The sequence below is a fragment of the Monodelphis domestica genome, chromosome 6, assembly GCF_027887165.1.
Source record: "Monodelphis domestica isolate mMonDom1 chromosome 6, mMonDom1.pri, whole genome shotgun sequence".
Taxonomy (NCBI): Eukaryota; Metazoa; Chordata; class Mammalia; order Didelphimorphia; family Didelphidae; genus Monodelphis; species Monodelphis domestica.
In genome coordinates, this window is record NC_077232.1 from 23,190,029 (window position 1) to 23,207,055 (window position 17,027).

The 17,027-nt window shown below is 33.5% G+C and overlaps 1 protein-coding gene across 1 annotated transcript; it reads left to right on the plus strand.

Annotated features, from left to right (window-relative positions):
• The first annotated feature begins 2,619 nt into the window (after positions 1 to 2,619).
• On the plus strand, positions 2,620 to 6,814 carry LOC100022392 (olfactory receptor 10AG1-like). The gene is made up of 2 exons (XM_056803760.1): positions 2,620 to 2,765; positions 5,854 to 6,814. The coding sequence occupies exons 1-2, from the start codon at positions 2,620 to 2,622 to the stop codon at positions 6,812 to 6,814; spliced, it is 1,107 nt and encodes a 368-aa protein (XP_056659738.1).
• Positions 6,815 to 17,027: the final 10,213 nt, after the last annotated feature.

Genomic DNA, 17,027 nt, shown 5'->3' on the forward strand with positions numbered 1-17,027 from the left:
TGAAAAATTAAACTCCCCAAATCAAATTTTTGCTGACTTCTTTATATGCTATAATATTTAGTTATTCATTGATGATTACCCATTTTCATTCCAGTCTTTAGATTTTTCTTTTTCTTTTACTAACACTGCTATGAATATTTGTCATATGCAGGATATTTTTGTCACTAACCACTTTCCTATATATGTTATTGTAGTCACATTACTGATTCAAAGAAAGTGAATAAATTAGTGACTTTTTTTTTCCAAATTCCAAACAGATTTTTAGAATGTTGAATCAATTATCAACTTCACAACAAAGATATCATTATCCTTCTCTTCTTGGTCAAACTCCAACATTGATTACTTCTGATTTTTTCTGATTATGATATAAAAAGAGAGATTTGTATTAATTCTGTTTTCTCCTCTAGGTAATTCATTATAATGGTTATTAATTAGATATAATTCTTCTTTTGTAAATAGTGTTGCTATTTTTTGTTAGTTATCAATTAGAGCATAAGTATAATACCTCGGGAAGTTAAGTGGCACAGTGATTAGAACTTGAGTTTGAATTTGAACTCAGAAATTTAATATCTATGGACTCCATGTAGATCATATTATATCTGGTTGCTGCATTTCCTCATATAAAATGGGTAAAGTAATAGCACCTGCCTTTCAGGTGTATTTTAAGAAACAATTGACATAATATTTGTCAACCTTGGAGCCTCATATGTATTATGTGCTATAAAATGTAATCTGTTATAAATATTTTATTATTATAGTTTTAAATATTCTATTTTATGACAAATACATGGCAAAATTATGCTTACATGTAATATATATATATATGTGTGCATATGTCCACTTATATAGATATGGAGAAAAGGTTTTTATCAGAAACTTTAGGCAATTTCACTGGATACTTTTCTTCCTATTGCATGAGAATTCTTCATCCAAAAACTTCTATTTCATGTAATTTAAAATGTTGATTTTTTGTTATCATTTCTATCTTTTCTTTAAATAGTGATATTAGATATTGCCGTGGCAATAATACTAATCTTGGAATCAAGAGAACCTAGATTCATGTGTTTAAATCTAACTTTCAACATTTACTAGCTTTGGTAAGTAATTTATCCTTCAGTTGCCTCATTTTATTGTTGTAAAATTATATTCAGCTCTGTGACCTAATTTGAGGTTTTCTTAGCAAAGATACTGAAGTGGTATGTCATTTGTTTCTCAATCTCATTTTATAGATTTGGAACTGAAACAAATAGGATTATTAATGATTTCTCCATAGTCATACAGCTAGTAAGTTTCTGAAGATATATTTAAAACTCAATGAAATGAGTTAGTCTTCCTCACTTTAGGTACTCTGTCTAGTCATCCATCTAGCTGTCCCTGCCTCATTTTACTCAAATGTATAATGAAATAAAAACCGTTGAAACATGCTCTCCTCTATTATTTAATTTGAGATATATTTCCCATGGAAGTCAGAGATAATGCCAAATCCAATATAGTCAAACACAATTGAAGCAACATTTTCTCTAATCATAAAGAATTTTAAAAAAAGTGTGCTTATTGATTGATGAATAGTGATGAATATCATATTAATATCCTCCAAATCAAAGATAAGAGAAAGATAGATGGAGAGACACAGAAAGATAAACATAGGAAAGAGAAGGGCAGGGCCTATGTAAGTCATAGAGAAAGTAATTTCCACAAGGAAACTCCATCAACCATGTTTCTATTTAGTAAACACACTTCTTGTATGAGCATGAGGAAGGAGATATTTCCTCTTAATATACAAGATTGAGGAATCCATGACGGAGGGTCTAATACTTGTGAGTCAAAGAAATCAGGTCAGAATGAAGGTAAAGACATTAATCATTATAGTAAGGAATCTGTTCTTGTTAATAGAAAATTCTGATGCTTGGGATAAAATTATCATTTAATATGACCTTTCAAACCCACTTATAGTACCTAAACAGTGGGCAGATTTTTGTGGCAAATTAGGATAATTTTTTAAAAATACTAGGAAAAAGAAATACATATATATGTGTATATATATATGTATATATATATATACACATATATATATATACACATATATATGAAGGTAGGTCAAGGGAGTAAAGGGGATATTTTGAAAGTAACTGGAAAAATGTATGAAAGTAAAAAGAAATTGAAGAGTATAGAAGTATAGAAGAGACCAAAAACTTACAATTGCAGGAATAGTCCTTTAAAAAGAACTGCAGAGTTTCTTATTCTAGGAACATAAGTTGTTACAATAATAAATGAGACTATTTGCTTTAACATATTTTTGAATATGAATTGGAAACTTTCTAATATCAGGCTACTAAATGGTTGGCAGGATGAGTGATTCCTATAATCTTAGTCTATCAAAAACTAGAGAAATAATTCTAGATCCTTGTTTTCTCTTAAAACAGCTTCTGAAACACCATTTACTTAAATATTACCTCAAACCTGAATCTAATTTTCTTCCAAAATTCATTAGAGCAAATCTACTGTTAATACACATAACATTGAAATTTTAATGTTTTTAATGTCAGTCCCAATTCCTGTATTGATCTTACAGTAGTATCATATTTCCTCAATGAGAGTGATTGCAAGATCACAGAGGCAATGAAGTTACTGGAAATCTTTTCCAACCTAAGTGAACTAAGAAGCTATGGAGAAAAGGTCTGTAATAATGGGACAGGCATAGGCCTGGGGATTGACAGAAGTAATATCAGTAAGCCTTGGTGGCTACAGTTACAGCTACAGCCACAGCAGGTTCAAGAACTCTGAGTTGGTTTATGGTAAGTATCAGATAACTGGTCTTAATGAGAACAAGAACCCTATTCTAGAACTGGATGTAGCTGGCATTGACTGTCAAATCTGTTGCCTATAAGCTTCCTAGTTCATAGTTATTGGGTAGTAATGAGAATTTAGATGTTTGTCATTAGAGAGCAGATTACTTGGTCTCAGATCCAGGGCCAAGAATAACAATAAGGGAACAGGAAAAAACAAAACAAAACATAATGCTGAACCATAGAGCAGTGACCACAATTCTCTCAGGATCACACAACCTTGAAAAGAAAAGAAAAAAACAACTTGCAGATGTCCATCATTAGTTCTGAAAACAGCAACACCAAAAATGTGAAGATTGTGAAAGTGCTTCCCCACTCCCAGGGGAATAGAGCCCAACTTTAACATATGATGGAAAGTCAAGAAACAGGTTAGACCCTTTGACCCAATAATAACCCTATTATGCCTATATCCCAAAGATATCAAAGAAGGGGGAAAGTACCTACATACAAAAATTAGCAATACTTTTTGTGGTGGCAAAGAACTGGAAAATGAAGAGGTATCCATTAATTTGGAGAAGGCTGAAGAAATTTGTGAGATATGATTGTACTTAAGGTACTTTTGTTCATTGAGAAATGATGAAGAAAACAATATTTTTAAAATCTTGGAAATATTTTAGTTAAGTGATGCAAAATCAGATGAGTTGATCAAGGAGAATGCTGTACCCAGTAGGAGCAATAATGTCTAATGATCAAGTATGAATAACTTAATTATTATCAGCAATGTAACAATCTAATACAACTCCAAGATACTCGTGATGAAAAAAAGTACACAGCACCATAGAAAGAACTGATAGTTTCTAAATGTAGATAGATGCATTACATTTTTCATTGTATCTGCTTTATGAGTTTTTATTTTTCTCCTATGAGCAATATGTGTCCTTTTCACAACATCAGAAATGAGGAAAACCAAATTGCATGATGACTCAGGTATAACTTATAGGATATAAATGTTGTTTGGGGGAATGGGAAAGATAGGGAGGAACAGAACATAGATCACAAAATGCCATGAAATGATTATTAAAGATTATATTGATATGCAGTTTTAAAAAGAAGGCTAGAAAATGAACAAAAATAATAAAATAAAAGAAATTTATCTTAAAGAAACTACTGTAGTGTCAGGAAGACCAAGACATAAATTCTGAAAAACATGACAATGTGAAAAAATGCAAACAAAACCTCAAAGAAAAATGTATTTGAAACCAAAACCAGCAAGAAATCCTAGAAAATTTTAAGGAAATAAGTTATTATGGTAGAATAAAAATTGGTAAAGAAATGAAAGTTATGCAAGAATACATATAGAAAGAAAATTGAAGGCAATATAATAACTAAACAGAACACATAATTGGCCAAATAGTAAAAGAGGCAAAATGTTCACTGAAGAAAAGAATCTGTTAAAAAGCAGAACTAACCATATGGAAAAAGACATACAAAATATTATGGAAGAAAATAATTTCTTAATAATTAGAATTGTGCAAGAAGTTAATGATGCCATGAAGAGTCAAGTAACAATAAAATAAAGTTGAAAGAATAGAATAAAATGAAAATACATGTGAAATATTTCATTGGAAAAACAATTGACCTGGAAAAGGGATTGTAAATAGAAATTTAAGAATTACTGGACTATAATAAAAAGAACCAGTCATATTAAAAAAAAGGTTCTAAAACATTCTTGATTAGAGAAAGGTAAATCAAAACAATGAAGGTGTACTACTGCACAACTATCAGAAATGCTAAGAGTTGTAGGGGATGAGGGAAAAATACTTATATTAATTAATTAATTCTTCCAGGATAAGAAAACTGCTCCAAAATTCTGGAGAACAATTTGCAATTATGGTCAAAGGGATATAAAACTGAATACCTTTTGATCTAGCAAGACTGCAGCTAATTCAGTCTCCCAAAATGATCAAAGTAAAAGTAAAATAGACCATGTTCAGGTTTTAATCTTGAAGTATTAAAATTAATCCACTTGCTTGTCTCAGTATTCCAATGAATAATTTTCTAGTATGCTACTTTGGAAATAATTTTATCAAGCTTCCTAAAGTATGAAAAGAGAAAATGACTAATTAAATGGTATTAAAATGGGATAATTTGTTAATATAATTCCATGATTTTCTAAATTTTGAATTTTCAGCCTCACTTATCAGTAGAAATATTTTTGGCATAGTATATATTTCTCAATTTATATCATAAATGTAATAGAATCCAACTAACAATGTTTATTGAATACATACTATGCTCAGGATTCAGTTAAAGATATTTAAAATTATATAAGGCATCGTTATTGACCTTAAGGTGCTAAAAAGCCAGTTAATAAGCAAAGAATAGGAACATTGAAGTTAAATGGAGCAGGAATTTCTTAATTTACCAATATCTTTTCCAGATCATATGATATGGGATTTCAAGAAAGGGAGAAATTTCTTTTGACTAGAGATGGCAAGAGAACTCTACACAGTATGATCAAGGAAATAAGATGGACTAAGAATAAATGTTAGTATTCTGATAAATTTTTAAAAATAGAGAGAAAATCTTCTGGGCATGATAAATGTCATAAGCAAAGATAGGCTGGTAAAAAAATACCAAGTAATAAGTACAAAACCATTTAGGGAAAAATCATATGTGTTTTTGTTTTTCATACCATATTTTATATGAAGTTTATGGCTCTTAGGAAAATATCATGTAATAACAAAGAAATATAAAATACAGTATAGAATTGTGATCTTTTAAGGATAATTTCTTCTGAGTGTGTCAGTTAAAGAATATTACTAGAGTGTTTGTTCTAAAATAGATATCAAAAATTTTATTAGATTTTGAAATTTTCTTTAAAAATATAGAATGTTGCTATAGAGAGAATTTGAATATAAGAGAAGACTGGGGTGATGATGAAAAGATGAAATTAAATTTGTGTATCATTTGGAAGATTTTTAATGAAACTTTGATATTTGCTGAGAGAGAAACTGAGGCACAAAGTAGTAAGGGATTCTTATTTCTGGATTCATTATTTCCACAGGCAGATTAAAATCATAATGGCTGGGGACAATCTCACATTTCTGGCAGAATTTGTTCTACTTGGATTTTCTGAAATTCCCAACCTCCATGGATTTCTCTTTGGGGTTTTCTTAGTAATTTACCTCTGTATACTGATGGGAAATGGTCTACTCATTGTCATAACCAAGGTTGATCCATCTCTCCAAACCCCCATGTACTTTTTTCTTGGGAACTTTTCTTTCTTAGAAATCTGTTACACATCAGTCACTATCCCCAGAATGTTGGCAGACCTCTGGAGCCAAAAAACAACTATTTCATTTGTAGCCTGTGCTGTACAAGTTTGCTTCCTTTATATTCTGGGAGTTGCAGAGTGCTTGCTTCTGGCTGTGATGGCTTATGACCGATATGTAGCCATTTGTAAGCCTCTCTACTATCCTCTCATCATGAATAATAAGATTTGTATTGAACTGGTTGTGGCTTCCTGGATGATTGGGGTCCCAATTCTGATAGAAGAAACATACCTGATTTTCTCTCTGAACTTCTGTGGCCCTAACAAAATCAATCATATTTTTTGTGAGGCCCCACCTTTATTGAAACTGGCTTGTGGCGACACGTATAAGATAGAGGTCTCTGTCCATGTTATTGCTCTGTTATTTGTCCTAATTCCCTTTCTGTTGATATTCACATCCTATTTAAAAATCATTACTACCATTCTGAAACTTCCCTCAACCTCAGGGAGAACCAAAGCCTTCTCTACTTGTTCTTCTCACCTCACAGTTGTGGCATTATTCTATGGGTCTGGGAGTATTGTGTATTTACAACCCAGGTCTGGTCAATCAGCAGAATCAGGCAAAGTACTTTCTCTTTTCTATACAACTGTGACTCCCATGCTTAACCCTGTGATATACAGTCTGAGAAATAAGGATGTCGTAGCTGCATTAAGAAAACTACTTCCTAAGTCTATTGGGTCACTAAACAATTAACTAAATGTATAATGTTTGGGTTCTTCTGCATTTATTTCACTGATCATATAGAAATAGTTTTCTATTTATATTTCTTATAGCAATGACATTGCATCCAAAGAGAGCCCCTCCAGGGATTTGATTTTAAAATACAAGAAAAATATCTAAGATTCAATTTTGTTTTGCTAGTTCCCAAATGAGGTGGAATAGTGTTTTTTTTTATGTGAATGATTGTAAATATCTACAGATTCTTTGATTGTGGTCCTACTACTTACTATTTTCCTATCAACTTTTCTCTTTAAAATAATGTCAATTTAATTGTGTGAATTTTTCTTTTTTTTCTGCAAGTATGAAAGAAAGAGAGAGAAAGATATAGTTAGGGATTAGGAGATAGAGACTAATGGTGAGAGAAAGACAGACAAATCGATATAAACACTGTAATAGAGATATTTTTCTTACTAAAATTACTTGAAGCTTTGAGAAATTCATATTCTCTAAACAAATTATGGGAGTACAAAATAGCTTACTTAGAAGACCTATGTAAAAGGTACAAATTTATAATCAAAGTAGACTTACAGAACATTATAAGAAGTAAAATGGATAATTTTGATTACATTGAATTTAAAACTTTTTTGACAACAAAATCAATACAACCCAGATCAGAAGGGAAAGAACAAAATTTATAGCAAGCATCTCTAACTAAGGTCTCATTTCTCAAATATATAGAGAACTCACTTTATTTTATAAGAATACAAGTCATTCCCCAACTGATAGATGGTTGAAAAATATGAAAAGTAGTTCTCAGATGAAAAAAATCAAAACTATTTTCATTTGAAAAATTATTGGTCACTATTGATTAGAGAAATACAAATTAAAACTACGGTGAGATATTAGCTTAATCATCAAATTTTGGCTAATATGAAAAAGGAAAATGGGGATTTTGGAAGATGGAAACACAAATATACTGTTGGTCAAGCTATGAAGGAACATAATCATTCTGGAAAGCAATCTGGAACCACACCTATAGCAGTACAAAACTATCCATGTCCTTTCAATAAACAATACAAAGAAATAAAAGAAAAAGAGCAAGGATGTATATATACATTACTTTAAAGTCACTGATCATAAGTCAGGAGATCTCATATAATCTTTTAGGTAGGTAATTGCAACTATAAATTTTTGAAGGATTAGACCTACTTATTAAACCAACTTTATAAAACCTATCAATTATAATAATAGTATATTAACCATTATATTTGAAAGCATATAGTATTGTAAAGGGTAGAGATATAATAACACATACATAGAATACTTACACACCAAACTATGTACTTTCAAATACTATAGTTAAAGCAGCTAACTAGATTAAGAGCTTCTGTTGTAGGAATAAAAAAAAATCAGGCCTATAGTTATCTAGAGAATCTGAAACTCATGAAGGAGGAGAGAAGTTGTGCTCATTTAGAATGTTAAGTGCTTAACTGGAGTTGATGTCCTAATGAGTTCATAGGAAAATTGCCTGGCATGTCCAGATATTAATTAATCTTGTGAAGATTTATGCTCACTACAGCTCTCTCAGTGTCTTATGATCAAAATAAGGTATTATGATTTATCTCCTCCCAGAACTGGGATGATGGTTCTGGATTAGTAATTATGAGATTAAATTTCTTCATAATGTATCTTACCTTTACCCTATACTAGGATTTATTAATTATTATCAATTGTAACCAAATTATTATAACATGATTTAACATACTCTGAACATTTTGTCTTGTTAATCACTTATACTAATTAGATGTTGTAAAGATTGGATTTAGCTCTCTTCTGATTATAACAATGAAGATATGTAGCTCTTTCTTTATTGTGAAGATAAAACTGTAATCTCCTGATTATAACAATGAAGGTACTTAGTTCTTCCTTTATAGTGAAGCTAGAATTGTAAGCTACAATCTATTTTTAGATTTTAACTACAGAAAAGTGTTAAGTAAATACAAAAGGTGAACTTAACAAAAGAGGTGTTAAGTAACCCAAAAATATATAATCTAACCAAAGGTGAGAACTAAAGAATGGTTAGTCCTGTAGAAAATCTAACCAAAGAAGGAAAGAAATAAAGAATGGGCAGTCCTGGAGAAAAGTGTCTACTGTGATTGGTAGATGTGAAAATTTAGAGGAGGTGACACAAGAGAAAAAGGTCTTTAAATAGAGGGAAAAAAGACTAAAGTGAAAAAGTCAGTCATCAGGGCTTGAAGTGAAGAATCAGTCACTCAGAGCTGAAGGGAAGATGGACATTCAGACATTCAGGCATTCGGAGATTTAGTCACTGACTCAGAGGAGCAAGTGGAAGACCAACACCCAGACTTCTTTTAGACTGTTACAATTGGTGAGTGAAAAACTGACAGTGACCCCACCTTTCTGGAGGCATGAAGCCTCTAGGTAAGGCCCAAATTCTTAAGACTCTCTTTCCTTGATTGGGGCTTAGAAATTCTAACTGGTATCAGAAGAAGCCAGAATTCATTCTCATTCTCTCTCTCTCTCTCTCTCTCTCTCTCTCTCTCTCTCTCTCTCTCTCTCTCTCTCTCTCTCTCTCTCTCTCTCTCTCTCTCTCTCTCTCTCTCTCTCTCTCTCTCTCTCTCTCTCTCTCTCTCTCTCTCTCTCTCTCTCTCTCTCTCCTTAATATCTTCCTTCTATTGTAAATAAACTACAATAAATTCCATTAACTTTAGTAATTCATTTTGGGATTTAGAAATTAAATCCCTGGTGACCATCTAATTAATAATATATTGTCAGTCCAACCACAAATAAATTTAACAATGTCAAAATCTTATAAAAGAAATTGTTGCATATCTAAGTGGGCTTTTGCCACAGACTCAGCATGGTGAGAGCTCCACCTCTATTTTCTCATAATTATAGCCATATCTTCAACTTGGAATCATGGCACAGATATTTTTATATCTAATGACATCAACTGAGGATTGAAGGAAAAAAATCACAGTTTCCTAACACACACACACACATACCACTGTATATGTAATGGAATACTAAGAATTGATGAAGATGATTTTAGAAAAAAAATACTGGAAAGTCTTATGTGAAGTAATGCAGAGTGAAGTGAGTAGAACCAGAATATCATTTCATATGATGATCATTAGTGAAAAATTAAGCTATTATCAGTAATGCAAAGACCCAAGAAAACCTCAAGGAACTTATAAGGAAAAATGTTATCTCCAGCCATAGAAGGAACTGTTGGGGTTGGAATGCAGATCCAAACATATTATTTTTCACTTTAAAGCTCATTTAATTATACTGAGTTACTCTTTTTTTTAACATGGAGAGAAGTTACAGGTTCAATCATTTGCATTATACAGATTCAAAGTCCTAGAACCAGGCCAGCAGGAAAAAAAAAGAGGAAGAGGGTATGGATTTTCCATTTTAATCTTCTTGTGTAAAGGGTTAAATTTTGGGGGGTAGGAGTTTGAACAAAAGCCAGTGCAAAGTTTATTAAACACAAAACACTTAGTTTATTATTAGGAAAAAAAAGATAGGAACCAGGAAGGAAGAAAGTGAAAGTAATCTTACAAAAGCTTGTAATTATACCACAGATCTCAATCCTAACTAAATTGTTTAAAAAAAAACATAAGTCTATCTGCCTCATGTGAAATTTATATCTTCTCTACCGTATTTATTTTTTAGAATTTTAACCACCAGGAATGTATATACCCCACTTAAGGGTTAAGTATGGGGAGGAAGGTCTATGACTCAGGTATGCTAGCAAGTGACAAATCAGAAACAATTGACTGACCCCCTAGGTGGTTCAAAGCCATGTTTAAGCCACCACTGGTACATGTAATACACAGGAAGTGATGCAAAGAGTTGCCTTTATATTTTGCAGTCACTTCCTGTGAGGCGAATTTTGCCTTGGAACTTGACTATGAACCAGCTTGGGCATGAGAGCTCAAACTGTTTCCCTTGGATTTTCACATGGTATGTGAAAAGGCTGACTCAATTTTCCTTGACTTTTCTGGAGTCACTAGCCTCTGGAGAGGCCCATCATCTTGGGACCCCTTTTTCCTTGGCTTTCTGGAATCACTAGCCTCTAGAGAGACCCCTCATCTTGGAGGAGGCCTTGTCGCTGGAAGCCACATTAGATTTAATCCTCTTTCCCCCCAAGCTCTTGGTTTGGCTCTCTAAATTCCTGACTGGTTCAGACCAAGCCAGAACAGCTATCTCTCTTTCTTTCTCTCTCATTTCCTTAATTTCTTCCCTCTGTTGTAACTAAACTACTATAAAAGTCATTCTGACTTGCGTAATTCATTAGGATTTAGTAATTTAAATCCCTAGTAACCAACTCAAAATATATTCAATACAACCATAAATTTTATCCCTTACCCTCAAAGGGTAGTATCTTCTGCTAGGCCAAAGCACTCTCCTACTCTCACTATCTAATCATATAACTCTATCTATCTACCTTATCTATCTAGGTTATTAATAATCAATATGACTATTATGGTCTTAATTTCGTTTCTCTGTCTCCAACCAGAGAGAGTGCTACCAGAACAACCTCTCCCCAGGAGACGCAGAGACAAAAAGACCTTTGCAACTCTTTGCAACTCACTCCCCTAAGTCACACTTTTCTAACTGTCAGTAAGTGACAAGTAGCACAGCAGGGAGTCTCTTACAGAAAAATTGTATTGCTCCTTTTTCTCTTATATATAAAAAAGGGAGAAATTAATTTTTTAAAAAAATCTCTTAACACTTATTATTTTTATACTAATTTGTTTCCTTTGAAGTATGTAATTTGCAAATAGTACTGTGAAAACACTAACTTTCCTTCTTTGGTCATGGAATATCACTGGTACCTAAAGATATGAGAGGATGTTTTGAAAGTACCTATTAAGGAATGAGAAGGTTAAAATGATTACATTTTTCCCCTTTGAGAATCTTGAAGGATAAAAGGATGGAAAACAGGCAGTGAAAAACCAGCAAGGGCAATTTTTGCTATATGGATGAAAATAGGTATTATAATTTATTTCTAGAAGTACTTTCAGAAGCACTAATAACTCATTCATACTTTTTAACATAACAATTATAATATCAGTGGAGAGAGAATGGAGCCTGCTATTAGATTTAATTGTTGTTGGACTCTGAATATTTTTATATGTGATTGCCAGGGATTTAATTTCTAAATCCCAAAATGAATTATTAAAGTAAATGGAATTTATGGTAGTTTATTTACAATAGAGGGAAGAGAGAGAGAGAGAGAGAGAGAGAGAGAGAGAGAGAGAGAGAGAGAGAGAGAGAGAGAGAGAGAGAGAGAGAGAGAGAGAGAGAGAGAGAGAGAGGGAGGGAGGGAGAACTGGTTTATTCTGATACCAATTAGTATTTCTAAATTTCTAAGCCCCAGCCACGGAAAAATATCTCAATAGTATGGGCCTTTCTCAGAGGTGTAAACCTCCCAGAAAAGGAAGGGTCACTAAGTCAGCCTTTCACTCACCAAAGGTGACCAGTGACTGTCTAAAATGGAAAAACAGTCTGAGGTCTTTTGCACAAGTTCCTCCAGGGGTCTAGTTCCTCCAGTCTAACTTCGAGTCAGAGAATCCTCCATCCATCTCAAATCGAATAATCTTCTGGCCTCTGATCCTCTTTTTAAAGATCTTTTCCTTTTGTGTCACTTCCCCTAAATTTCACATCTGCCAATCACAGCAGATGCTTTTCTCCAGGACTGCCCACTCTTTAGTTCACCCCTTTGTTGGTTAGATTACACCTATTTTGGTTACTTAACACCCTTTTTGGATAGTTCACCTTTTGTAGTTAGTTAACACCTCTTTGTAGTTAAAATGTGTAGATATACTTCAAACACTGAGTTACAAACAAATTCTCATTGTGATAAAAAACTAAAAATAGATTGTGTATTACAATTCAATCTTCCCAATAAAGGAAGAGCTAAGTGCCTTCATTGTTACAATCAGGGGAGAGCTAAATCCAATCTCCACACTCCTGCTACTGAGACAGAACCAGAGTGAGGTAGAGGTGGATTGGAGTCAAGTAGAAAGAGGAAGTGGATGGATTGATTTCCCTCTCTCTTCTTCCTGGCAAAGCCCACTCTGGATGCCTTCAGGATCACAAATTTATGTTCCCTAAGAGACTTGGTTGAAACAAATATGATATAAAGAACTTCTCCCTCTCTGAGGAGAAAAATGTCACTTCCCTCCCCCCGCCAATCTTCAAAGAAGTCTTCTTCCTCTCTTAGATACTATGAAGCTAGCCACTTGCTCTTATGAACAGCTGTTTATTCTAAGGGAAGAAATGAAGGGTAGGGCAACTGAATTGAGGAATGAGGTATTGGGAAAGAGGGAGTGGGAGGTCCCTAGAAGTAGCTGAACCCCTTCTCCCCAAAGTCTGGCAAGATCAGGTTTTGCTTACCTCACCCTCCCTGGGATCAATTGTGAAGATGTCCTGACTTTTTAGTTGCCTAACATTAGGGGATTCAGAGGAATTCTTCTTATAGTGAAGAGCTTCCTGTTGAAGTCAGATTCACTAAGCTTGTCTTTTCTGGAACTAGGTTAGGAGTCACAGGAGGAGGCTTCCCAGAAAAATTTCCATTCCCAACTACCTGGATCCTCAAATTTTCTCTCTGCTTCCTTCAGAACTCTCTCTCCTTCCTTCCCTTCCCCGGTTCCAGTTGGTCCTTCAGCCTTCAAAATCTGCTTATCTCTTCCTTCTGGCAGGTTAAGTTCAAGTTCCTCTCTTACACAATGATGGTATTAATCTGTTTTAACTTAAAATTCTCTTCTCCATGCATTACTGAAATACATTGGACAAACCTGGAAATCTGCTCAGCATTAAGCATTTTTACAGTTATAGCAATTTTTCTATTTTACAAAATGTCAGTAATTTCCTTCATGATTTTTATTTTATATATGTGATACATGTCTTCTTTTACAACATGGGCAATAGGAAAATATATAGTGTATTACAGCATTGTTATAACCTCCATGAAATTATTTACCATCTTTAGGGGAGACAAGAGGTAGGGAGAGAAAGAATTTGGATCCCAAAATGTCAGGAAGCCTCTGCTGAAAATTGTTTCTGCATATAATTAAAAAAATAAGAGGAATAGATAAAAATTAAAGAAAAAATTAAAGAAGAAAAGCTATTGCTCTCATGAGATCATCGGTTCTGTTCAATATGAAGGGTCCTCAATAAAAAGAAGTTCTTTGAGGACAGGCAGGGACTAGCTTTCTTTTTGCTTGTAATTTTATCTTCAACATTTAACATGATAGTTGATACATAGTAAGAACTTCATAATTGCTTCTTTACTTTCTTCCCTCTTTAATGGGTTCATATAATCACTCTTTCCATCTTTAAGATGATAAAAATAAGATAAATAAAGGGTGTTGGGAATTAGCAGTGATATATTTAAAATTAATATATTTACCAGTTCTTAATTTTCATAAAATTTATTAATAGAAAAGGTAGATGAGCACAGTTAAATCTCTTTCTTACTATAAGTTCTCACACCATGTATCTTTTCTATCTGCACCTTTCTCTCTCTCTCTCACATCTACTCTCCAGCCCCATGTCCATCCAAAAGCCCAGGTGGGCCCTGCCCCCTTTCCTTTATTGGTGTTTGCAGACACTGAGCTGGCATTATGAAGAATGCTGACAGACCAGGTCAGCAACCCAGGACAGGGAGGGGATGAACTTCCCTTGACACCAATAACCCCTGTGATCCTTTGGGAGACCAATCTCCCCAGTATATAATTTAAACATAATTATCTTATACCTCTATGTATTTTCTAGCTAAAGGCACATACAATATTTCATTTTCTAATAGGAAGTTACAATAATTAGAAGTGATAAGAAAATATGAGAAGAGAACAAAAACTGATTGATAGGCTCATTGACAAAATGCCAATTAGGGGGCAGTCCACTTTGGCATAAGAGTTTATATTCAGAATATTTATATTCAGAATAAATATGTTCAACCCCCTTCAATTCAGTTCATTATATCCCAAAGTTCATTCTGGATCTTTTGATGCAGTGTATGACTTCCACAGTAATCTTGACAGCATCTTCTCCAAAAGGATCCACTTTCTTGATTTGGGATGTTGGCAAGTTACTTTTCCAGAAATTTCTCCAAAATTTTTTAAATCTTGGATTTTTAGATAATTACACAATCCCCCCTGAAAAGGGCATTGACAAACACTAGAATCACCCTGGGATTCATGGCTGAGTTATGAAGTATATGAAATAATAGGCAAAAGAAAAAAAAACCTATACAAGCCACCTAAAAAAATCCCAAATAAAAAGGAAAAAATAAATTCTCTATAAAAATAATAAGAGGTATAGAAATGATAAAAAATAAGAATCTTATGTGTATAAAATTCTGAGTAAAAAATATAAGCCTGAAGCAGGTCCTTGAATCAGTAGCAAAGCCCTATTAAAGTGATTTAGTTCCCATAAGCCTGTAGAATAATAGCAGTAATATAGCACTTTACCCATTTGTAGCCAGGACTACATAAAGTTGCCAAACTATAAGAGAGAAGAGACTAGGTTTCAGTAGCAAAAGGGAAAATCATTCCCTGGTCTGATGTCACTTTCAGGGATAGGGGGAGCCAGGATGATAGCCAACCTGAGGTACATGACTGAGAATATTACACAAGGAGTGTGACTCGAAGGAATCTTGCATCTTAACATATGTCAATCATCTCAACCTTGAGTCTCACACTAGGTTCAAGTCCTTTCATATTGGTGTAGAAGTTCAACAATCCTACTTGATTGGTTTGGTCCTTTTTGACCTCATGATACTTGGCACTGTATTATGGTTCTTTGTTCACTTCTCCTGGAATCAGACATACTCATTAAACAAAGCCCCATAACATTTATGAATTTATGGCATATTTTCATGGTCTCAAGCCTTGGGGTATATATGGTTACTTGGGTTAATAGATACAGTAAACTTTATCCTTCAAGTCAAAAAACATTAATACTGATTTTATGTACTTCAAGTATTAGCAAGGATAGGAAAAAAAAGTCAAATATCTTATTGCAAACATAAAGAGAAAAAACCAAAAAAATACTACTAATAAAAAATCATACATTCATAGTTCACATTCCATATGACCCTGTGTTAGCCAAGCAGAGGTGCAACACAATGGTTACTCACTCAAAAATGAGATCTGATTCCTTCTTAACTTGGCCAGGATTCACAATGTGAGTGTACATGTTTGTTTGCGTTTTTGTCCCCACCAGATAAAAAACCTTTTAAAAACAGCAATACAACAACCAATACATATTCTAAGAAGTACCAAAATCCATAAAATTACAAGAGCCCACTTAATGACAAGAGCAAACAAACTCACTAACATTAGGATTACATGACTTGCTGTGTGATATTAAAAAAAAAACAACCTTTGAAGTCCATAGATACTAGTCACAATTTCTACAGATTTAGCTAATCGTCCAACTTTGGATGAGATGTTTTTAATAAAATCTATTATTGCCCTCATTCCAAAATTTGGCAGGAGAGAAACAAGAAAAACCTCTGCATAGTTGGTGAAAACCTCATGGGTCCAAAAATGTCACCAAGAATCTAGATTATTCTGGTGGCAGGGTAGGATAAGCTGAAGAGTTACAAATACAATAAATACATTTCAAAGCTACTAGGCTTCACAGGAAGAACTATTCCCACCTCCCAGATGATATTAAAATACATTACAGGGTAACTAAGCCACTTGAGCACCTCCCTCCCTCTTGGTATGAGTCTGTAACAGTATAACAGAACTATCTCCAATATTTCCCAACCATTTTCATGTGGAACCAAGGACTAAAAAGTGAAAATCACTTCAGATGTCTCATCCAGTACATGTTCGATAAATGCAGAGATGAGAAAATACAACAATGCCATTGCACTATTTCAACTACAAACAGACCCATACCTCTTTGTACAAACAACTCAGAGGCAGACAAATGATCAGTCAGAGGTAGGGAAGCTCCCAGATATTGGAAAATCACTTTTGTAGACCCATTAACATCAATTTAAATTATTAGATAAATAAATTATCTAAAACTTGTGTAAAGGTTGAAACCTGCTTGATGGAGTCCATCCATCATCCCTGTGTGACAATTAATAAAGGCAGAAAAAGACAAAAGGCTGTTTATGGGATTTACACAATGAAATGTTCTTCAGTACAGGCATAGGGGAGGTACAAATAGATAAACTGTAACAAAATATTTA